This window comes from Podarcis raffonei, chromosome 4 (assembly GCF_027172205.1).
Source record: "Podarcis raffonei isolate rPodRaf1 chromosome 4, rPodRaf1.pri, whole genome shotgun sequence".
NCBI lineage: Eukaryota > Metazoa > Chordata > Lepidosauria > Squamata > Lacertidae > Podarcis > Podarcis raffonei.
The window spans coordinates 98,345,763-98,369,767 of NC_070605.1; the positions used below are offsets into that span (position 1 = coordinate 98,345,763).

A 24,005-nucleotide genomic window follows, 5' to 3' on the forward strand; every position below is an offset into this window, starting at 1 on the left:
CTCAGTCTTGAGTCCATAAACACCACATAAAAATAGTGTTATGGCTGCTGAGTAACCATCTTTCCTTAAACTGATTGGCTGGTGTTCTCCCTCAGTGAGAGCTGACCAGACAGGTTTTCCTGAATGGGCACTTACCATCAGGGCTGCGCTTGACACCAGTGACCTGCCAGTGGGTGCGTGAGACAGAACACAAGCTGTTTGAATGTGGGGCAGACGGAGAGATGGGAGTTCCTAAACTGGAGCTGAGCCAGATTGGAAAGCAGCCTGGAAAGACTCAAGCGGCCCAAACTCTTGTTGGAAATCTGATGCAGGATCAGTTTCGCTCAATGCTGCACGAGCCTCTGATTCCAATATATTCTGCTTGCATGCAGTATATGTAAACAAAAAAAGAAAGGAGAAGCAATCTGAAGCTGCTGGAAAGTAATGCACTTTTTATTAATGCCCCATATGTTTCAGCACCAGGTAAACAAGTCAAAAAGGAATGGGGTACATATGGACTCAACTAGCTAGATTCACATTGATGTCCAGCTATCCAACTTATGCGGTTTGACCAATGAGTTTTGTTTTGCTTTCTGTACTAAACCAGACCAGTCCTAAAGGTGAAAATGTTGCACCTCCAGGATTTCAGACGTGGGTCTCTTGCATCCCTATGTAGAGTTGCTGAGGACTGAACCTGCGACTTTCTGCCTACTCCTGACCTCTGTGGTCAGAAGCAGTATGTATTGCCTTAGCCTGGCACTGGAAACAGAAGTGCTGGGCTGGCCGCTAACGCCACCTTAATTATCCCCAGTGCTTCTGTGCCCAATCCCTCAGTGTAGGATACGCTGAAGTGGGGAGGGGGTTGTCCAGTGGCATTGGGTGGGGAAGAGGGGTTGAGAAAAGCACAGGTAAAGATTTGCCAAAAAAGAAACATAGACTTTTTACGTACGCGACTACGGCAGCCAGGGTATTAATGGGCGCAAGGACGGAAAAGTGATAAAGTACCAACTAAAGAAGAATGGCAAAGAAAACTTACAGAATTCGCCGAAATGGTAAAATTAACGGACAGATTAAGAAATAAGGACAAAAAATCCTTTAAGGAAGACTGGGAACCATTTGCTGCTTATTTACAAAAACAATATAAGGAATTGGACTCATTAGTAGGTTTCGAGTAAACACAAATAGCAGCATTAATTGTAATTAAAAGATTATAAAGTCAAAATTAGGATAGGATAGGGAAATAGCAGGAACTGGGGTGATATGAAATAAACCAGAAATGGGAGTTGAGGGAAGTCCAGCGGGGGAGGGGGGAAAATGGGGATGGAAATGATTTTTAATGTGCTTGTATTATTGTATTAATGGAAAAAAAATTCAGGAAATGTCAATAAAAATTATTTAGAACTGTAACTAAAGGGGGGAGGGGAAGCACAGTATCCAAATGCTAGTGGAATTTGGAGTTTAAATGGATCAGCAGAAGTTGAATTCAACACTGAATCTCTGCTGGAGAAGCACACTTTACTCCAGATACAATCACACTGAGATCCTGAATTTAGAAAAATAAGAAAGCCATGTTTGTTGCAGGAAATACACACTTGATGGGAGAGATCCAAGTTCTAACTAGGTAAGCTGTTTCTCTTGTGTCCACCTCTTTTCTCAGGCACTGTTGTGGTCCTCTTGCACCTCAGCAGGAGAGAATGAGAAGATGCCTGCTCTCCCAAGTTTAGGACAAAGAGGAAGGAAATAGGAAATGAAATGATCAACCCTAAGGGTACCATTCTAGTCCAAAGACTGGTCATTGCAGGCTTAAAGGGCAGTTTCTCTCTCTATCAGCTTTTTCCCACGCAGACACATCAGCCTCCAGGTCAAAACAGAGTTGCATCCATGGGCGTAACCAAGGGGGGCAGGGAAGGGCAGCTGCCCCCCCCAAATCAATAAAAATACATAGCTGAGGTTCTGCCCCTCCCCAAACAAAAGGCCTGGCCCCCTCAACAAAAACCCTGGCTACACCCATGGTTGCATCCCAGCAACTTTCAACAACTGCCACATGCAACACAGACAGCAAAGTGTAGGGCTCACTGCCACAATTCCGCACCACCTTGAAGTATGCACATTGAATAGGTGCAAGAGTCTGAAAAGTGTTATAGTGTTAAAGCCTTTCACCCTATGGGTGTAAAATATGAGAACCCAGTCTGCTATACAGAAGGATGGGCAGAAGCCTGTGGAAGCCAAACAGAAAAACTTCCCATATCTTAAGGTCAAGTTGTTTCCTATATTCAAAGGACAACAATAGCATATTGGGGGGTGGTAGGTTTCAAACATCCTGAAAAACAGACGTGCATTGGTTATTTGGGTTCTGAAAATAATTTGGGTTGGGGGAGGTAATTTGGCTAGGTCTCAAATATAAAATTTTGATTACCGCTGCCGAGACACTATGAAAGATCAAGCAACCTCTGACTGTAGTGAATCATGTTTTTTTAAAGTGTAGTAAACATAACAGAAATGACTGTCAGCTAGCCAGAGGCAGAGTTACGCTTACTTTAAAAGAATGCTGCCATTTTCTCAAGAGAAAACCTCAAAGCCCTGGGATTTATGCAAAGACAGAGCATTACCTTTACACTATAACCCACCCCATTCTCAGATTCATGGATTACTTAAAATAGGAGTTCCAACATTCAGAATGTAAACTAAACCTTTTTTTAAAAAATTGGTTACGCTGTAGATGTTAAAGCTTGAAAACCACTGTAAGTGTGAGTGTCTTCTTTTGCAATATACATGACAACATTGTAAGAATTCAAAACTCAATAAATGAAGTTCATGTTGTGTGAGGCTTCATGTAACTAAGAGACAATTTAAAGTCTACTAGTCCCTAATATCTTTGCACTGGACAGCAGTCTTTAACATGTTGTCTTGGGTGCTACTCAAAATTTCTGCTATTGCAATAACAACAACAACAACAACAACAATTTATTACTTATACACCGCCCATCTGGCCGGGCCTCTCCAGCCACTCTGGGCAGCTCCCAACAGGATATTAAGAACACAATAAAACATCAAATATTAAAAACTTCCCTAAACAGGGCTGCCTTCAGATGTCTTCTAAAAGTCAGGTAGTTGCTTATTTCCTTGACATCTGATGGGAGGGTGTTCCACAGGGCGGGCGCCACTACCGAGAAGGCCCTCTACCTGGTTCCCTATAACCTCAGTTCTCACAAGGAGGGAACCGCCAGAAGGCCCTCGGGGCTGGACCTCAGTGTCCGGGCTGAACAATGTGGGTGGAAATGCTCCTTCAGGTATACTGATATGCTAATATCCATCCACTTCTGAATTGTGCTATTATTGTAAGTTTGATTTGGGCTGTATCCAATGTTCCATGCCCATGGTTCTGAAACAGGACTTCAGTTTCCTTTCCTCCCTCCCGTGCATTCCCAAAACCTGCTCCAGAAAGTCCCCCAATCTTCTAGAGCTGATTTCAAGAGTTTATGGGGACTCAAGAAAACAGGAGAGGAAGTTCAACTGAACCCATGGAGTCCACTGTACCAGGGGAACTGCAGCATGAAATATACTTGTTAGTTATTATTGTTTCACTTGTTCTGGTTTTCATAATCTGCAGTGAAATAACTGATTAAAGGCAGCACACAAATACTTGTATGTAGATTACCATGATGAGGGACACGGGTGGCGTTGTGGGTAAAAGCCTCAGCGCCTAGGGCTTGCCGATCGAAAGGTCGGTGGTTCGAATCCCCGCGGCGGGGTGCGCTCCCGTTGTTCGGTCCCAGCGCCTGCCAACCTAGCAGTTCGAAAGCACCCCCGGGTGCAAGTAGATAAATAGGGACCGCTTACTAGCGGGAAGGTAAACGGCGTTTCCGTGTGCAGCTCTGGCTCGCCAGAGCAGCGATGTCACGCTGGCCACGTGACCCGGAAGTGTCTGCGGACAGCGCTGGCCCCCGGCCTCTTGAATGAGATGGGCGCACAACCCTAGAGTCTGTCAAGACTGGCCCGTACGGGCAGGGGTACCTTTACCTTTAGATTACCATGATGCTGCTACCATGACACTTACCCGGGAGTGAGCCCAGTTGAACACAATGGGATCTACTTTCAAACAGACATGCATAGGATTATGCTGAGGATATACAAACTGTTAAGCCATTTAAACTAGTTAAATTCACTGGGAAGCAGAATTAGGAGCGATATGGCAAAAGGAGTAAAATATACACAAATCTGTAGGCTTTTTAATTGTTAGGTGAAGAAATGGAAACTAGAAATGGGCACCAGAGTTAATATGGATTAAAATGTGAAGAACTCTGTGCTGTTTCTCCTTGATCTCAGAGAAGGTACTAACATTTTCCTGGCAGAGTGTAACCTTCCCACTGCTAAGTATTTTGCACAGATGCCAACATATTACATACCCCATTTTATCAATTTTGAGTCATTAACCATGTTTTTGAACATTTCCATTCCCTCTCTCATTGTGGACCTGAAATAAAGATGTCCTTAATTTATGTCCCAGTTCGCACACACCTTCAGCAATGTGTTTGTGTCCCAAAGTCATTATTCTGAATGCTCCCTTGTCCCTGCTCTTCATGATGGCTACTACTGCCATAATGACATCGTGGGATTGCTATTTTGGGCAGGAAACTTCTTTCTTGGAATTCCTACTTCTGCTCTAAAGTTCTGCAAGCATGGCAAGGTGCAAATCTAGCTAACCAAAATATTAACACCAGTGTGTTAAATAAAGCTCAAATCACACAGAACCGTTGATAATCAGAGAACCAAAGAACATCAGCAGGGTGTTTCTCCTGTGCCTGCAATAGCACATGTTTTCATTGGCACATTTGATATTCTACCCATATGACTATTTTATGATTTTCTTCTTTTAGATTTATTTATAGTGCTTTCGTACATACAGTGGTACCTCGGGTTAAGTACTTAATTCGTTCCGGAGGTCTGTACTTAACCTGAAACTGTTCTTAACCTGAAGCACCACTTTGGCTAATGGGGCCTCCTGCTGCTGCCGCGCCGCCACTGCACGATTTCTGTCCTCGTCCTGAAGCAAAGTTCTTAACCAGAGGTAATATTTCTGGGTTAGCGGAGTCTGTAACCTGAAGCATATGTAACCTGAAGCGTATGTAACCCGAGGTACCACTATATTATGTAGGGAAGCTGTAAGGTCCAGAGAACGAGCCATCAATTTATATATACACACAATGCAAGTTACAGATTATTATTTTCTCTTCCAGCACACTTTTCAACTTCATTGAATATTTTACAGAACTTCAAACAACATTGCATGATACAAGCAGTTCTGCTTTTTACTAATGTCCTTAAGGAGATAAGCACTCCTCTGTTCTAAACCATCTGTGCAGGTACGCAAGCCATTTTTAAAGCAAATTTAAGTATGGGTTTTCCTTCTCTCTGCCTTAGCCAGGAATGCTGAACTCAAATGTGTTTGTTAAAAGATTTAAAGAGGCAGTACTAGAAGGCGAGGCTGTGGCAGCAGAAAGAACAGTGAAAGTTTTGACAGAGAAACCGTGTTACAGGAGGCAGCGAGGTTCATTATGAAGTGCTGACAATACTATCAAGTATGGAAAACATTATCTGACATCTGTTCACTCTTGAACTATGGAGGAAAACATCAGTACCTTACAAAACTCATGAAAGCTTTAGGTCATAGTTCAAGGAGACAGAAGCAAGAGAGTAGTAATGGTTCTGAAACAAATTATAGCTTGCAACCATGGCAAGACATAACTCAGAAGATCAAAAGGCACGCAAGCACACAGAACACTCAATCATCTATAAATTCAACTCTAACACACACTTTTCTTTTTTATGCATACCCAATGCATTCAGAAGTATTCCTGCTCTTGGCCCAGCGAATCTCAGTGTGATCCTTCCTGAAAATGCCATACTTGTCAAGTTATATTTTTCTCTGATCCAGAGATGAAGTTTTCTTTATATATAGCTATCACTCATAAAAGGGGGCATTTCACCAAAGAATATGGGTGTGGAATGCATTTAAATACATTAAGAAAAGGTGGACTGCTTAATTTCTAAATAAAGCTTACAAGAAAACACTAACACAATGATCTATTTTCAGCTAAACAATCGCCATCATTACTCTCTTGCTAAAAATATACATCTTCCTGAGCATTTCAGGAATTCCTGCATGAAGGATTAGTATGGATTAAATGACCTATTTCAGTACTTGATGGCTGACATGAATTAAAGTTCTTGCACGGAGTCAGACATTAGGGATATTTGGTAGTCAAGGTTAACATCTCTCTCAAAGGTATTCACAGTTTGAGGGAACAGAGAGAAGTCAGGAGCTTGGCCACAATCCAATGCTCCAGGTCACTGATTTCAATGGTTTTAAGGACACTTCAATATGTGTTGGATAGTGTTTAATGCAATACTGTTCCCCTGGATTAGGGATTTGATGCGAGCACTCCTTTTCTCATTATTTTAGGGCTCCTATGGTCCTCCCCACCCCCTGCCCCAAACTGGGGAGTAGCGAGAAAAATGTCCACCTCTAAAACACAGGGCAGATATACGCTCGTGATTTTTAACATTAAGGGTGGGTTAAAGAATGGTTTTGATAACGTAGATTGACACATGACGTCCTACTTTTTACATTCATAATAATAATAATAATAATAATAATAATAATAATTTATTATTTGTACCCGCCCATCTGGCTGGGTTTCCCCAGCCACTCTGGGCGGCTTCCAACAAAGATGAAAAATACACTAAAATGTCACATATTAAAAACTTCCCTGAACAGGGCTGCCTTCAGATGTCTTCTGAATGTCAGGTAGATGTTTATCGCTTTGACATCTGATGGGAGGGCGTTCCACAGGGAGGGCGCCGCTACTGAGAAGGCCCTCTGCCTGGTTCCCTGTAACTTGGCCTCTCGCAGTGAGGGAACCGCCAGAAGGCCCTCGGAGCTGGACCTCAGTGTCCGGGCAGAACGATGGGGGTGGAGACGCTCCTTCAGGTATACTGGACCGAGGCCGTTTAGGGCTTTAAAGGTCAGCACCAACACTTTGAATTGTGCTCGGAAACGTACTGGGAGCCAATGTAGGGCTTTCAAGACCGGTGTTATATGGTCTCGGCGGCCGCTCCCAGTCACCAGTCTAGCTGCCGCATTCTGGATTAGTTGTAGTTATAATGCGTTATTACCATGTCTTTTTGATTGCTTAATTTTTAATTGTTTTATGCTGCTATATCGGTGAAACACTGCTCATATGTCCCTATATAGCATGTGTTTTTTACTGCATTCAAACTCCGAGGGCCTCCCCCTGCTATGGTATTCGAGGGGAGGTGTTCAGTTCTGATAACAAAGGACACAGATGGAGGGAGGAGGAATTAAAATGTGGCACCAGAGGGCAGAGCAGAGCAACCAGTGACTAGCAGCAAGGAAAGAGACAGCATTTTGGAAATTGGTATGGCCGGGTATTACTTACATTTGAAAAAGAAACAAAAAACCCAAGGTAAAAAACATTTTAATTAACAAGTATGCCCTGTGACGTTTTAGAACAACACATCAAATATCATTCTAGTGGGGGAGCCATGTTGCGCTCCTGGAGGACCCCCCCTCCCAAAACGTGTGGGCACCCACAATCCTGAGGTCGAGTTGGTGCCCCTGATGCGGATGACTGAGAGATTCCACAGGCCCAGCTGATGCACCATAGGAACTGAATGTGCACGCAGTCTAAGAGCATCCTCTGGAATCTTATGCACAAATGTTCTTGCAAATAAAAATGAAAAGTATTCTCTGAAGAAAGAAACTCTCTCTTTAAAAGGTGTAAACATTTATGCATCGTTGGCATTAAATAGTAATCCAGCTTTTAATACTGCAGTTTGAATGTTTACATGTATCGTCAACTCTTAAATCACCCTTTGAACTAGGATGTACAGTGGATTATAGGAATGGCAAGTGACTTGCACAACTGCTTAGCAAGATCTGAAGGGGTCTCTCACAGCACACACCATTATTCTGACATGCTGCAGAGTTTCTTTTCGGTCCACATAACTAATCAAGAGGTAGATAACAATGACTTCTATTTTAGAGACAGAGAACTGAAATGGATACTATCTGCCAAAAATCAGCAGATGAGCATTTGCCTGATGCAGGCATCAAATCCAGATTTCCCAAGATTAATGCAAGTTGTAGATTACAATGCCTGCAGTTTCTCTTAATTTTTCTGCCAGTTCATTACCCAGGCAACAAATGTTTATACATCGACTGGCCACATTTCAAACTATGATTGAGGGCCCCTTGAAACACTCCTCTCCCCCACCTTCACACACAGTGAAAGAGCAATACTCACCTAAGACTTAAATATATCCCTTATGCAGATGTTTAAAAGCTAAGCCAAGACCATAGCAACACAGCTATAAAAAGCACTCCAGAAAAGGCCCACCCAGGTTTTACAATATGAATGAATCACTTGATTGAGTTATGGGCTTTGTCTTTCAGATGTTATTTTAAATATATGATCATAGTTCTCTACCCAGTCCTTGCCATACTGTTGAGATGCTTTTTTTGGGGGGGAGAGAGAGACTACTTGCCTATAAATATTAGAGTTAATTCTACTCCTTTAGGCTGCACAAGATGAGTCTGAAAGCTCATTATCCCTGTCCCCCCCCCCCCCCGTTTGTCCCTTCTGTATAAAACCATACCCCAGTGATTAGACCCATGCTTTGAGAAGGAGTTTTTTTTGGGGGGGGGAAGGCTCTTTATGCAAATTCAGGAAATCTAACCCAGGCAGACATCTTTCCTGCCCTGGCAGAAAAGCAAACCATAAAAACATACAGTAGACAGACGAGCTTTAAAACAAGTTCCAGAAATAGAGACATGTGGTGGCCACATGTTGGACAAACCATTTCCTTAGACTCCATATATTGTGCTTTCAAGCTAGAGGCAGATTTATTTAAAGCAAACGTCTACCTCTTAGAGAATAAATTCTGTCCTTTCAACTAATCCTCCTGGAGCTGCTTCTCAAGAAAAGGTTTTGCGGAGTCCCCACCCGCCCTCCACAGCCCAGATATCCTCTAAACATTACCTAATGGTGTCTACTCAATTTATCTCAGCCCCAGAAGAGGGTCAGTTGTGTCTCCAAGATTATGCCCTAGCCAAGCCAACTTAATAAGGAATAGTTTTTCTCTCCACTGTGCTCCAGGAAGCCCTGCAGCTCCTGGAAGTTTTTTTTTGTTCTTTGAACAGGACACAATGGTTCTGTAGCAGCTGGCATGCTGAGGGTTCTCCAGAAAACAGGTCAATGTAAAAGAAAAAGGGTTCCCTAAAGACAATTTTTGGCCTTAGAGATTTCTACACCTACTGTAGGACCTAGTACACCTACGTCAGGAAAAATGGTACTTTGTTCCCTTGAAGAAAGTAAAAGACCCGGTCTTCAAAACTTGTATTGTCCTGCTGAGATCTCTACTTTTAGAGCAGCCATCCTATACACAAGAAGCTTGTATGAAGCAAGCCCAGCCTAAATTAAGCCACCATAAGTAACCAGATCCAAACTCCATTCATGAGTGGGTTTACTGATAAGTCTTTGAGGTTCACCACTCTATTTGCCAGCTCAACTTTCATTGAGTTGCCCAGTCATGTAACCAAACTAGCCAGGCTTAGACCGCATCCTAAGCGCCCCCTATGGACCTGCCCCCACCACCATACCCCCTTTTCAAGGCTTACACCTATTAAGAGAGGTTCAGCCATCTGGTTCCTGGCTCAGCAGAGAAACATTGGCATATCGTCAGCTGAGCTGAGGATAAAAGAGTTAAGCTGGTGCAGTCCAGCTGTGCCAGGGGCCTCAGATGGATCCAAACTCTGCTCTTGCCAGCAGAGCTTGCTATAGGATTGCTCCTTCAGCGACGACAATTTACAAGGCTTTGTTTCTTTCCTGCACCCCAGATTGCTTTGGGTTCGTTTCCTAGCAACAGCGGCAAAATTATCTTCTCTAAAATAAGAACCTGTGGAAATGAATCTTTTCTTCTTCTTCTAAACTGCAAGACATCAGGATCAGCCACAGACATAATCTAAGCTGTCGGTGGGGGAAATGGCCCATGCCTCTGTCACCCACCTTCACACAATGCAAATGTGACGTATGTCTACTAGCATGCAAAATTAAAGGCAGTATTATTATTTTAGAGCTTCGGGAAGCTAAGCACCACATTTCGAAGTAAATGCCTCCGCAGGGGAAGCATACATTTATATGAATCTTAGCCAGCCACAAATTCAGGGAAAGAAACATCCAAAATGCAAATCATGAAGGACAGCCAGCCTTGAATATCACATGGAAGTCCAACATTCCTGGTGACCAAGCATCCATCAAATGTCGTCTGTGGTTTTTCAGATCATTTGACTATTCAGACCTCAGTTGATTTTTAAAAAGCAGGTCACAAGGGCATTTTCCTAATGAATAAGCTGGGCATGCTGTTTGCTCAACATGCATTTTCGCCAGACTGGGACAGTCCAGGTTGTTTGCTCCTTTTCCAGCTCCATAATGCTTGGAACGCACTCTGAAGCAATGCTAAGAATTTCGAGCAGTTGCTCATCAATATTTACTACTTTACAATGGGCTCTTATTTGCCTTGGGAATGAGCTTCTAACCCGGGCTATTAACGCAGCTGCAATTGCTCCCAGGGGACAACTTTGTTCCAATATCTTGGCTCTTCTTTAAGTTGAAGAATTTAGCCAATGCTTCACATGAACTCCAGAAGATGAAAGTATTTTTGCTGTGCCAAATAGGAAGCCATAGTCCATCTGGGACAGTCCTGCACAAATGAAGACCCATCAAGTCACATGAAGCACCCCAACCATGTGCATTGAAACTTGCCAGAGGTTACCACCAGCCACACTCACTGCAGCACCAACACTACTCTATGCAGACTAAAAAATAAAAAAATAAAAGAAAGAGCAACATCCAGCGGTCTGGACATGGCCAGAAAAATTACCCTCCCCCCCCAAAAAAAGCAAGAAAGCAAATTTGAGGTTCGAATACTTCCAGCAGCTATATATTCCCTAATCTACAGCTGCGGGAGAAAATTTGGTCCTGGTCCTTAGAGGCAGGATTCAGAGGAATCCTAGTTTAACTAAAGTGAAGCATCTCTTTATCCTGGATAATAAAAACTTAAAGGTAAAGGCTCCCCTGACCATTAGGCCCAGTCGTGGATGACTCTGGGGTTGCGGCGCTCATCTCGCTTTACTGGCTGAGGGAGCCGGCGTACAGCTTCCGGGTCATGTGACCAGCATGACTAAGCCACTTCTGGCGAACCAGAGCAGCACACAGAAACGCTGTTTACCTTCCCTCTGGAGCGGTACCTATTTATCTACTTCAGGGGTCTGCAACCCGCGGCTCCAGAGCCACATGTGGCTCTTTTACACCTTTGCCGCGGCTCCGGGGCGGATACTAGCGAGGGGAAGAGGCGCATTGTGCGCCCCGACACTCCCCACTGTGGCGGGCACTGTACTGGCTGTGACGTCGCATGGGGGCGGTGCGTGCGTTACAATCCTGTATATATAGCATTAAGGTAAGAAACAATATATGCAGTGTTATATTTGTTTTAAATGTCGCAATGGTTTTGCGGCTCCCAGTTTTTTTTCTTTGGAAACGGGTCCAAGTGGCTCTTTTTGTCTTAAAGGTTGCAGACCCCTGGTCTACTTGAACTGGCGTGCTTTCAAACTGCTAGGTTGGCAGGAGCAGGGACCGAGCAATGGGAGCTCACCCCGTCACGGGGATTCAAACCACCGACCTTCTGGTTGGCAAGCCCTAGGCTCAGTGGTTTAGACCACAGTGCCACCCGCATCCTTGCTGTTAATGGAAGGACAAATCTGAAGCACCTGATGCTCAGTGAAAGTGAAAGTGAAAGTGCCCCCAAACAAGAGCTCTTGACCACAATGGCTAAGGAAGCATCAATTAATTTCGCCGGCCCCCCTCCCCACAAAACTGCTGCACACCAAATTATATTTTTGAAGAACCATATTGAGCCCAAAATGTCATTTGCTAATAGAATAAATTGTACTTAGCTTTTTGAGTTGTTTTTTCTTTCCACTGAATCTCTCATCAACCATGTCCATAAGCCCGTTTTGTAAAAATTATTTTTTAAAAAATAATTAAAACTGCCAGTAAATCTTTTCACGTGGTTGTCTGGCTCATTGGTAACTATTTGCAACATATGTAGTGCCTCTTCTTTTCATTATGAACATGGATAATTAACTAGTCACAGTGGTTTGTAAATCGATTTCAGCATGGGTAGGCAAACTAAGGCCCAGGGCCTGGATCCGGATCCGGCCCAATCGCCTCTAAATCTGGCCCTCGGACGGTCCGGGAATCAGCATGTTTTTACATGAGTAGAATGTGTGCTTTTATTTGAAATGCATCTCTGGGTTATTTGTGGGGCATAGGAATTCATTCATTCCCCCCCCCAAATATAGTCCGGCCCCCCACAAGGTCTGAGGGACAGTGAACTGGCTCCCTGCTGGAAAAGTTTGCTGACTCCTGGTTTTGAGGGTTGTTTTTACAAACAAGAGGTATATAAATTTTATGAAATAAAATAAGACACTTTGAAAACAGACCACTGATTTATACCTCACATTTTGTCACTCTAAACATCTAAATAAACATATGAGGAATGATTCCCCCCCCCCCGTTTTTTTCTTCAAATATTTTTTGTTAAGATCACCATGTAGGAGGTTTTCTCCACACCTCTCAAATACCTTGGTAAAGGATCAATCAGTGCTGTTTAAGAAGGCAATGGTGATGCTACCCATCTCGTGGCTTACATCCAAGACTTGCACTACCCAACTCATCTAGAAGAATCTTTATGGCAAACTGGATTAGCTACACAAAACATCTAAGCCTCCTGGCTCACCTTAAGGTTCCAGTACATGCTATCTGGATTTTCTTTATTAAAACAATTGCAATCCCTAAACAAAACCAAAGCTTGCCTTTACTTTCTTCACTTGATACGGCAGTGGAAACTCAAATAACCAGAAGTTACTTTGGCGCAGCTTGTTGTACTGGTTTAAAGTTAGGCCTGTTTCCACTCCATCTTGCTCTCAAACTTTTGTGCTGTGCTGAGGCTACAAGGAAGTATGTGCATAGCTAAAAACCACTAGAAAAAGCTGAAGTGTTTTCAGTTTGGGGGGCTCGCCCACACTTCCGCCTAGAAAACACAGGTCAGAAAGCTTTTCCACTTGACTTTCTGTTTGCCCCTCCACTTTCCCTGGAAAAACCTCTTTACTGCAGAATCGGAGCAAACATCAATGCGGAAAACCCAACTGAGGTTGGCTCCAATTCAGGAGTAAAGAGAGGCTTTTCCCAGAGGAAAAGCAGAGGGACAAATGGAATTGTTTATGACCCCTAAGTGTGCAGCGTTCTTGAGACTCAGATCAGTATCCAGTGGGTGTTCTTTGCAATCTTCTCAGGAACAAATATCATTGTTTTTAAATGATTTTTATATTAGGTTAGCCAATTATTTTGCGATCTTAGTGTCAGAGATGGAATATTTCCTTTCCATCACTTATAACACAACTCCCAAAACATGTCAGCAGCCAAAGCAGGCGAAAACGGATGCCTTTCCCTGCTCTCCAAACCAGAGTTGATTTCAAAAAGTGTATAACGCCTTAACAAATCACAGCTGATGGACTTGAATCCAGGTGCACATGCGTCCAGACTTAAGGAGTCTTCATACACAACATGGGGGGGAAATGCCATTGAGTCCCTGCTGAACTATTTTTAGCATGTTGGAATGTTGTTACTGTGGGACAGGAAACAGGACATCCATTCCGAACTGAACATGTATGTCGACCACTGTAGGCTTTTTTCATTCGCATTGAAGTTGTGTATCAAACTCCTTGGGGACAAACTAGGTACATTCAGGAGGCCCATGAACAAGCTATTCAACATTCCTCCCACCTTTTTAAAGCCACAGAAGGAACCCAGTGCACATCAGAAGTGGGAGAGTGAGGTGGTGAAATTAACCTTCTTTCCCACCTGAAAGCATTGCCTTCGGAAACTGCTATTTGCCCCACAGGGAAAAACAAAGTAAACTGTAGATTTCCTTCCACTGGGAAGATTGTGGGATTTATATCAGCAAGATAGTACAGTGGTACCTCGGGTTAAGTACTTAATTTGTTCCGGAGGTCCGTACTTAACCTGAAACTGTTCTTAACCTGAAGCACCACTTTAGCTAATGGGGCCTCCTGCTGCTGCCGTGCCGCCAGAACCCGATTTCTGTTCTCATCCTGAAGCAAAGTTCTTAACCTGAAGCACTATTTCTGGGTTAGCGGAGTCTGTAACCTGAAGTGTATGTAACCTGAAGCGTATGTAACCCGAGGTACCGCTGTAATGCAAAGGATTAATAGCATACAGCACTATGACCCTTACCTGAATTGTACCCCATCACAGTGCTTTGAAGTTTTTTGTTCATTTTTTAACAACCTGGAAGACATTCTGTTCATCAGTCCCCCACATGACACCTGCTTTGGCCCTTGGAGGTTCCTGCCATTCTACAACCTGATCATCACACATCTGCCTATCAAACAGCAGCCAACTTCAGTGCGAAAGCCCACTGTATTTCTACAGCCTGTTTCAACTTCTCTGTATTTTGGGTCTGCAGCATTCCCACCCCGTATTACCAAGGAAACCGCTTTCCAGTTTTGGTGCATTTACCTGCCTCCTCCAAACAGTGACACCCAAGAACTTGCTTCTTATCAGCAATCCTTTGGGACCCAGGTCTTGACAGCAAATCTTTAGACAGCTGCAGACTAGGTCTCTGTTTTGTCTTCACTGTCTGATGACCTGCCCGCCTCTCTGGTAACCTGACATTGCCTTCCAAACATATCCTGCCAGAGGCCCCATCTCACACAAAGAAGTGGAATGCAAAAGAAATAGGATGCAAATTGACAAATAAGGAAGGTTTCCTGGATGGCATTTCTAAATATGCAGAGACACATCCACAACTATCGTCCTTGCTTCCTAATCACAGTGATCTAATATACCTTTAGGATGCATTTCCTAACTTACGTCAGGGCTTCATAAGGGCTGCAATTTCTAACACATGGTTTTTATGATGCTTTATGAACAACATACCATTAACAATACAAGAATTGGCTGGCTGGATCAGGTCAAGAGCTATCTAGTCTGACAACAGCCAGCAAGATGCTTTGAAGCTCAAAAGCAAGACACAAAGGCAAATGCTTTTCCTTTTCTTTCTCCAGCGACTGTCTGCTTAGAAGCAAGCGTACCAGGGAACCCACTGGACTCTTCCAAGCGTGTGTGCTTCAGACAAAGGGATGTACACGTTGTGCTACCTGTTCCTTAAGGGAAAAAGCTCACTCATCCAAACAGCCTGTATGAATTGTGTAGAACATACGGTACCCCTCATCAGAATCAGACCCTTTTTGTCTTCGCAAAAGCCACAACTTAAATGAAAGAAAACCCATATCTCTTTAACATATTAGCTACATCTGTTCTAAGAAAAATACTTCGGGTCCTAGGGGATAGTCTGCAGTGTACATCCCCTATCTGAAATCGTATCATCATTGCATTTTAACTATTGTAATGTTTGAATTAAGCAAGCTTACTACTCTTCACTGTGGAAGCTCTCCCTATACTTAGTTCGAAAACACACACACAAATTTGTATTTCACCATTTCACTTTTAGAATTTTATTGCTGTTCCCACCTGCGTGTTACTGGCAACAAAGAGGGACTACTGAGAGTGCTATTGCTACCATATGTTAACAAGCAATACAACTTGTGGTTGCATTTATATTCTTAAAGTGCATTTTTATCAGTGTCAAGGATATCATCTTGCACATACGCCTTTGAGTTGAAAACGGGTATCAAGATAAATACTAGAGGTGTGGGCAATGCAAAGCAGACATTTGGTGGGGATGTATAAAAATAAAAGATTTTTCGTTCCAAAACAGAATGGCTAGCATCACAATTCCTATACAGTATATAAAATCTACTGCTTTGCCACATTTGAAATTTCAGTTGGCCCATTTAAAGAATTGAGACATTTGACTGGCTACTGTCAGAAACAAGATGTCTTGCTTGATGGACTCTTGGACTGACCCCGAATTCTTGCATCTAGTAACTGAAAATTATTTGAGTCACTCAATTAGAACACCCTCCACCCTTTTAAATGTGTCTGTGAGAAGGGGGTTATTGGTTTGCTTCGTTTTTGTTCTTGTTTTTATTATGCATTTTGCGTTTTTTATCTTGTATTTTTACGTTGTGAACCGCCCCGAGATTTACAGATGAAGGGCGGTATACAAATTTAATGATATAATAATAAAAAATAAGTACAAGAAATTCATTTAGCAGCTGTACTGAGGATACCTCTAAGGTGGAATCTCATTTACTGATTAAAAAGGAAACAGTCTGCAAAGGTAAGAAATGGGGCAAAGCCTCTTTGCAAATGTCTTTACTTGGCAAGTGGAAGCAGCAGAAGTTAATTGCAAGAGTCAATCACTACTTCTTTCTTGTTATGCTTCCCATCAAGAATTGCAAGGTCCCATTTCTCCATAAAATGGGGGGGGGGGGCGGGGCGCTAATAGATTCTTCACTCTGGTTGGCTGTAGCTTCTGTGCTGCCTCCATAATCAAATTAAGGAAATTCATTGCACTTGACATCATGGCCCAAATACAATGCCAGAGCCCAAGTTATCCAGGTACTCTCCCGAAGATTAAAAACTATCCGTGGCTAAATTCACCTCCTAACTTAAATCATAGAGCATACGCAAGAGAAGACCAGACTCTGTGATTATACTAAATTTTAATGTGCATCACGAAGAAAGCAAAAACAGACTAGCTGCAACAAACAGGTGTCTATTCTTCTACAAATGTCAACAAATAAGGCTGTAATCCTAACCAGCCTACTCAGAAGAAAGTCCTATTGAATTCAATTGAGCTTACTCGTTGGTAAGTGAGGTTCAGATTGCAGCCTAAATTGCTGGGTTTTTTTTTTAATTAGTTCTAGGGTAAAAGGGAAAAGTCCCAGTTATTAATAGATATCCATCAAAGGAAAAATCCTCCCATATCCTAAAATAGTACACAAACTCCTTGAGGGTAAAGAAAAATTCAATTATCTTATCGACCCATTAACTTCACCTTTGTGGAGCAATATTCCTTTTTCAAACACTATGGTTGCAAATAAGAAAGTTTAAAAATCTGTTTCAAGAGTGTGAAAGCAATTCAGAGCAGCAGTATGATTCTCCCTGATGGTGCCCATCTCAATTCCATTTTAGTGCTATGGGGCAAACAGGGGATCATGAGCCCCATATTTACTTTCTAACTTGTAGCTCCACTCTCACTTGTTATAAAGTCAATTGTAATTAACACTACAATTACTCTTTGCACACCTGCTGTGCATGTAAGCCCAGTCTTCACATTTCCCACATAGGTGCCATAAACCTGTAGGCTCAGAGTCTACTTGCTGAGAAATTCTACTACCCGAAACAGGACAGGCCATGGGAATACACTTAAAATTCCAGTTTATTCATTTCCTGAAACAGAAGAGGGGGGCAAGGGGGGAAGTGTTTCCCTTTCCCCTCCCTTTTAGAAACCTAGTAAAGTGTATACAGAAATTCCTGGAGTTGCAAATAATTTTCTTGCAGAACTGTGAATAGTTTTACAGCAGAACTTAAGTGTCGCTTTCTGAAAGTGCACAGGTGCCTGCAACTATTGGGGATGCTCAAAAGTGTTTAGCAGTTGGCTTCTGCTGAACTGAGCCACCAAGACACCTTGTTAACTTTATAGAGTATCACCTCTTTCAACTACTTGAGTTCCAAGCATAAGTTAGGCTCTTTTCCGGAATCGGCTGTCAAACTTCTCCCACAAGTGCAATTCCATTGTCCTTGGCAAGACTACATTAGTTCAGGTTGACAACTGAATTGCCCCCTTAAGAACAGCACACAGATCCAGTCCCTGCCACAAAATTTAATATATGCTTTGCTAAGTGGAATGGAATGCACCCTCCCAAATCCCGTTGTTCATTCGAGAACATTTAAGGGGAAAGTTAAACCAGATCTGAAGGCCATCTAACTTAACCATCTGCACCGGAGCAGGATTCTTCATTCCCTGCATTCTCAATGAGCAACTCCCAATAACAGCAGTCTGCTTATCAAGGCCAAGAAATGCCTGAGTTTCTAAACCAAGCTTTCACTGAAGGCACTGTTTTCCTGAAGTTGCCATGTGGAAAATAATGAATACCGAATGCAATTCACCAAAGTGTAAAAGGACATGCATGAGACCCACTGTATGTTCCAACAAGTCATCTTCTAGTACCTTAAAGGCTAAGAAATTTGTTGTGGGAATCTGGCTTCCATGGACTGCAGGATCTCTTGGGGAGTTGTTTGTTCTAGAGCAGTGTTTCCCACTAGTTACCTCACGCTTGGACTACGTGCTCTACGTGGGGCTGCAACGCGCTCTACGTGGGGCTACCTTTGAAGGTGACCCGGAAACTGCAATTAATCCAGAATGCGGCAGCTAGACTGGTGACTGGGAGTGGCCGCCGGGACCACATAACACCGGTTCTGAGAGATCTGCATTGGCTCCCAGTACGTTTCCGAGCACGATTCAAAGTGTTGGTGCTGACCTTTAAAGCCCTAAACGGCCTCGGTCCTGTATACCTGAAGGAGCGTCTCCACCCCCTTCGTTCAGCCCGGACACTGAGATCCAGCGCCGAGGGCCTTCTGGCGGTTCCCTCATTGCGAGAAGTGAGGCTACAGGGAACCAGACAGAGGGCCTTCTCGGTAGTGGCGCCCGCCCTGTGGAATGCCCTCCCATCAGATGTCAAAGAGATAAATAATTACTTGACATTCAGAAGACATCTTAAGGCAGCCCTGTTCAGAGAAGTTTTTAATATGTAACGCTGTACTGTTTTTAACACTGATTGGGAGCCGCCCAGAGTGGCTGGGGAAACTCAGCCAGATGGGCGGGGTATAAATAATAAATTTATTATTATTATTATTATTATTATTATTATTATTATTATTTGGGTCTCCAGCTGTTTTTTAGAATACAACTCCCACAATCCCTAGTTAGCAGGACCAGTGGTCAGGGGATGATGGGTATTGTAGTCCAAAAACAGCTGGAGACCCGTATGGGAAACACCGTTCTAGAGCAAGAAAGCCATGCCCCTCTAGTTGTTGCTGACGGACTACAACTCCCATCAGCCACAGCCGGTGTAGCCGATAGGGATAATGGAAGCTGTGGTCCGACAACAGCTGGGGGAGGTGCTACAGGTTCAAAAGCCTATTCTCTTGAACCTAAATATCCTGTAACAAGAAACTTTCCTATACATTAAAAGGATATGCCTAAATAACAGGGGATCCAGCAATTGCAACACAGAAGCAACTCCAACTTAGTACACATACTCTGAAGTTATTCCTACAAAATCCAGTGGGCCTTATTTCCAAGTGAGCTAACATCAACCCCATCAAAATTTCCACAAAATCTATGCTTAATTTGAGCAAACGCTCCACCCAAGAACCTGTGGCTGAACTCTCAAATGACAAAAAAAACACACACTAGTCAGAGCCATAACCAGGCTCCTTTGACAAGGAGCTGTATCGGCACACCTCTGCCCCTTGCACTCTCTGCCAAGGTGCCCAGGTGAGCCTGTGTGCCTCACCCGGTTGCCCAGGGCAGCAAAGGAGCACCCCAGGGAGAGCACGGATGGGCGGATGGGCTCACTCCAAGCCAAAGTGGAGAAGGTGCAATTTTGGAAACTGGGCCTGCACCCTTGGGAGGCCAGCATAACCAACACCTAGGTGCACCTCTGAAACTAGTGCTCATATTAGAGGAGAAAAAGTTGGGTGGCCCTTCCTGATAGCCGTAAGGCCCACACCCCATCTCCCTTCAATTTTACCCATATCATACCACACCCTACCTAGAGTGTGTTTTCCAAGCAAGACAGTAGTTAAAGGGGCCATCCCCACCCTGTTATTTAACAAGGCATGAAAGGACAGGGAGTATGCAAGCAAAGATACCTTTACCTCCTCAAATCCCCACCAGGCACATCTGGAATTGGCGCTAGGCGCTTGCAAGGTTGCATGACCAACCGGCCGGCCAGCCACTCCACTTTTTGCAAGTTTAATGCTACGGCCAAACCCCTGCAAGGAGAAGTGCTTTTTTCCCCTGGGGGTAACTCAGGGGTAAGCAGTACAGGCTAATTTTGTTTCGGAAGAATCACTCTGGCTTTTTCCAGGCTGTAAAACTTTCTGAGACTTCTGAATGGAAATGAGAGAGGAGTACCTGTTTGTAACACACCCACCCCAAAAAACTTATTATTTTTGTTAAAGTTGAACCAATAACTTTTGTTTCATGGACCCAAAAGGTAAATCTGGAGGGTGATTTACTCTGTATTTTGCTACAGACCATTTTCTCGTTTCCACCCACCTCCCCATTTGAAAATACCGCCTGTCTGGTGAAGAAGTGTGGGCAATGCCAGGGCAGAGGAGGACGGGGAGAAAGAGAGGGGGAAGCAGCCTTCTTCATGTGCTGGGGCCTTGTTGCTTTTCAAGGGCAATATCTATAAATGCTGGCGACAAAAAACAAGCCCCCCCCGCCCCCCCTTCCCATTGCCCCGCTTTTCTACCTGCGGGGCGCAGCAGGGACCCCGCGCGCGCGGCTCTCTTACCTCCACCCAGCGGCGAGCTTCGGCAAAGGCGCCCTCGCCACCGCCGCCGCCGCCGGCGCCCTCGGCATCCTCTCTGCTCTCCATGGCCGGCAAGAGAGAGGAAGGCGCGGCGGGACTCCCGAGCTGAGGAAGAAGAAGCAGGGGGAGAAGGCTTGTCAGAAGCGCCCCGCCGTCGAGGGAAACGGGGGGACGGACGCCGCTCAGGAGGCGTCGCCAAGTCGCCGCCCTCACAGCCTTCCCCCCCCCCAGGAAGAAAAAAAGGGGGCAAAGTTTGGGGAGGGGTGTCGTCACCCCCTCCACCTCCTCACCGTTACCTCAGCCAGAAGCGAGGGGCTCAGTCGCCGCCGCTCTCGCGCCTCAGCCCCCTCTTGCCCCGCCGCGACGCGCCCTTTCCCTCTCCACAGACGCCCGGTTCTTGCGCTGGAGCGCTGCGGCGCCTCGCAACCGGAGGGTCCTCAGGCGCAGTTTCGCCGCCGCCGCCGCCACTGCAGCCCCTTTCCCCGCTCGCTCGCTCGCTCTCTCCGCGGCGTCCCGCTAGGAAAGGCGCGCCCGCCCCACTCCTCCTTCTCCACCACTACCACGTACCTCCGGCCGGCGCTCCAGCCAGCAGCCGCGGGCAAACTTTGGCCAACTTCCCCGGGGGACGGAGGCGCGACTCCCACCTGGCGGCAGGTAAGGCAACGGCAGCCGCGCTCCGAGGACCTTCTGGGTCTCTCCTTAAGGAAGGGAAGCGCGGCGCGCTGGGCGGCGGCGCCCCCTCCCTGCGAAAAAGCGGCACGGCTCTCATTGCAGGGTTTTTGAAATTTTTAAAGGTAAAGGGACCCCTGACCGTGGCCGACTCTGGGGTTGCGGCGCTCATCTCTCTTTACTGGCCGAGGGAGCCGGTGTTTGTCCGCAGACAGCTTCCTGGTCATGTCTCCAGCAGGACTAAGCCGCTTCTGGCGAACCAGAGCAGCTCACAGAAACGCCGTTTACCTTCCCGCCAGAGTGGTACCTATTTATCTGCTTGCACTGGTGTGCTTTCGAACTGCTAGGTTGGCAGGAGCAGGGACCGAGCAACGGGAGCTCGCCCCGTCGCGGGGATTCGAACCGCCAACCTTCTGATTGGCAAGTTCTAGGCTCTGTGGTTTAACTCACAGCGCCTCCCGCGTCCCTTTTTACTTGTGGGGAAATTGCTGCTGCATCAGCGGCCTAGACCTAATCCAGCAAGCCCGCAGCGATCAGGTGCTTGGTCCATTTGAAAAGCCCATGGAAAGCACTGTTGGCCTTGGGGTGGTCACCGTTGGCTGCAGGATGACCCTCAACCCAAAGATAAGCAGATCTTCCTCATGCAAACCATCCTGGCTGGCAGAAGGAAGCATGGCTGCCTCTGAAGTCCTTTCAGAGGCCAGGTTCCTCACTGGGACAAGACAGCTTGAGCCACCTGGGACTCAGCTATACAGCTGCAAATACATTTTAAGTGTGTTTTAAGTGCATCATACAATTGTGACAGGGACGCGGGTGACAGTGTGGTCTAAACCACTGAGCCTCTTGAGCTTGCTGATCCAAAGGTTGGCGGTTCAAATCCCCATGACGGAGTGAGCTCCCATTGCTCTTTCCCAGCTCCTGCCAACCTAGCAGTTTGAAAGCACAGCAGTGTGAGTAGATAAATAGGTACTGTTGCAGCGGGAAGTTAAATGGCATTTTCATGCGTTCTGGTTTCCGTCACGGTGTTCCATTGCGCCAGAAGCAGTTTAGTCCTGCTGGCCACATGACCCGGAAAGCTGTCTGTGGACAAACACCGGCTCCCTCAGCCTGAAAGCGAGATGAGCACCGCAACCCCATAGTCGCCTTTGACTGGGGTCCTTTACCTTTTACTTTTTTTATTTATTTTACATAAATGTGACACTAGATGGCAATGGTGAGCTTATGGCAAATTCAATATATTTTCCAAAACTTTTTTAAAAATTAGCTGCCAGGCACAATTCCAAGTGCTGGTTTTGACTATAAAGCCTTAAAACAGCTCAGGACCACAATATGTCAAGGACTGCCTCTGCCATTATAAACCTTCACAGATCCTAAGATCATATTCTGAGGCCCTTCTTTGGGTGTCTCCTTCCAGGAGAGGTCTGAAGAGTGGCAACATGAGAACAGTCCCTTTTTTCCTTTCTTTCTTTTTTTTGCATTGGCTCCCCATCCAGAGAGGTTCACCTTAGCACCTTCATTATATATATTTTAGATGCCAGACGAAAATGTTCCTTGTCAGCTAGACCTTTGGCTGATTAACATTCCATTGCCTTTTAAATGTGTCTGTGGTGAGAGAGGGGTTATTGGCTTGTTTCGCACATGTTATTGTGTGTTTTGGTGTTTTCATTTGGTATGTTTCCGTTGTGAAAAACCCTGTGCTCTTCGGATGAAAGGTGGTATACAAATTCAATAAAGAATAGTAATAGTTCTAGAAGGAAGTTTAGGGATGGTAGTGGGCAGGGAAGCTATAATTGTGTTGTTGTAAACTTTGGACCAGCACTGCACCCATAAACGCAGCTTCCTTATTGGAACTGAACACAGTATATCATCATCCTTATCATACTTCCGTGAGACATAGCAGGGCTTACTTTTATTCCAACACCAATATAAACCAAGGGATTGAGGTTTTTGTCCCTGCATGTAAGAATGCAGGCCTTTGTGGCAGTCACGTCGGGGAACGGAAAGCATTCTGTTTACTGTGTCTGTATCAATCATAGCTTTTGTTGCCTTGGAAAGTCCAACAAGGGCAGATGTCAGAGGAGAGATTCACAGCATCTTGTGATGACCCCCAGGTGCTCAGCCCATTCAAAGATGTAGACTCCAATGTTTCAATTGTTACTGAGTCAATGTATATGTCCTCTATATTTCTCCAACCATATGTATCTTTCACATATTTAAGCTTAGAGGTAAACAATGCATAAACAGGAATAAATTAATTCCACTGACATTCCAAGGCGATGCATATCCACTTTTGAAAATACCTAGAAAAATCAATTGTAAAGCTTCAATCCCTACTACCTGAACCCAGTAAGAACAAATAAAATATGATCTCCCCTCTCCCCATTTTTTAAAAATTGAATTCCTCCTGGATGCAATTGCAACATAAAAGTCTAAATGCCTAGATACTTCATACTGATGTAAAATGTCATTTTAGGCACTCCAACATTCTATCTCAATTGCTATCAGATAATACAAGGTAGTTGCAGTTACCATAAATTTTCATTCTTTTACAGCTCGTGTTTAGCAAAGTATGTTGAAGGGACATCCCTGTTTTGTCTGAAGTCGGGTATTACAAGAATTATTTTAATTGGCCTTCCATAGACCAAATGTGTTGTGGAAAGACTGCTGTGATCCAGTAAGT

The 24,005-nt window shown here is 44.6% G+C and overlaps 1 protein-coding gene across 14 annotated transcripts in view; it reads right to left on the reverse strand.

Annotated features, from left to right (window-relative positions):
• LMO7 (LIM domain 7) overlaps nt 1-21,324 on the reverse strand; it is a 146,012-nt gene extending 124,688 nt beyond the window's left edge. For 4 of the 14 annotated variants that reach the window (XM_053384647.1, XM_053384649.1, XM_053384642.1 and 1 more), the window contains exons 1-2: nt 20,953-21,117; nt 20,639-20,761 (exon numbers count right to left, since the gene is read on the reverse strand). In XM_053384647.1, coding sequence (XP_053240622.1) covers nt 20,639-20,722 — 84 coding nt within the window. In that variant the 5' untranslated portion in view covers nt 20,723-20,761; nt 20,953-21,117. Of the gene's footprint in view, nt 1-20,638; nt 20,820-20,952; nt 21,119-21,223 lie in introns of those variants that run through there. The other 10 variants (XM_053384644.1, XM_053384645.1, XM_053384643.1 and 7 more) reach the window with 7 other exon arrangements.
• Between the last annotated feature and the right edge of the window lie 2,681 nt (nt 21,325-24,005).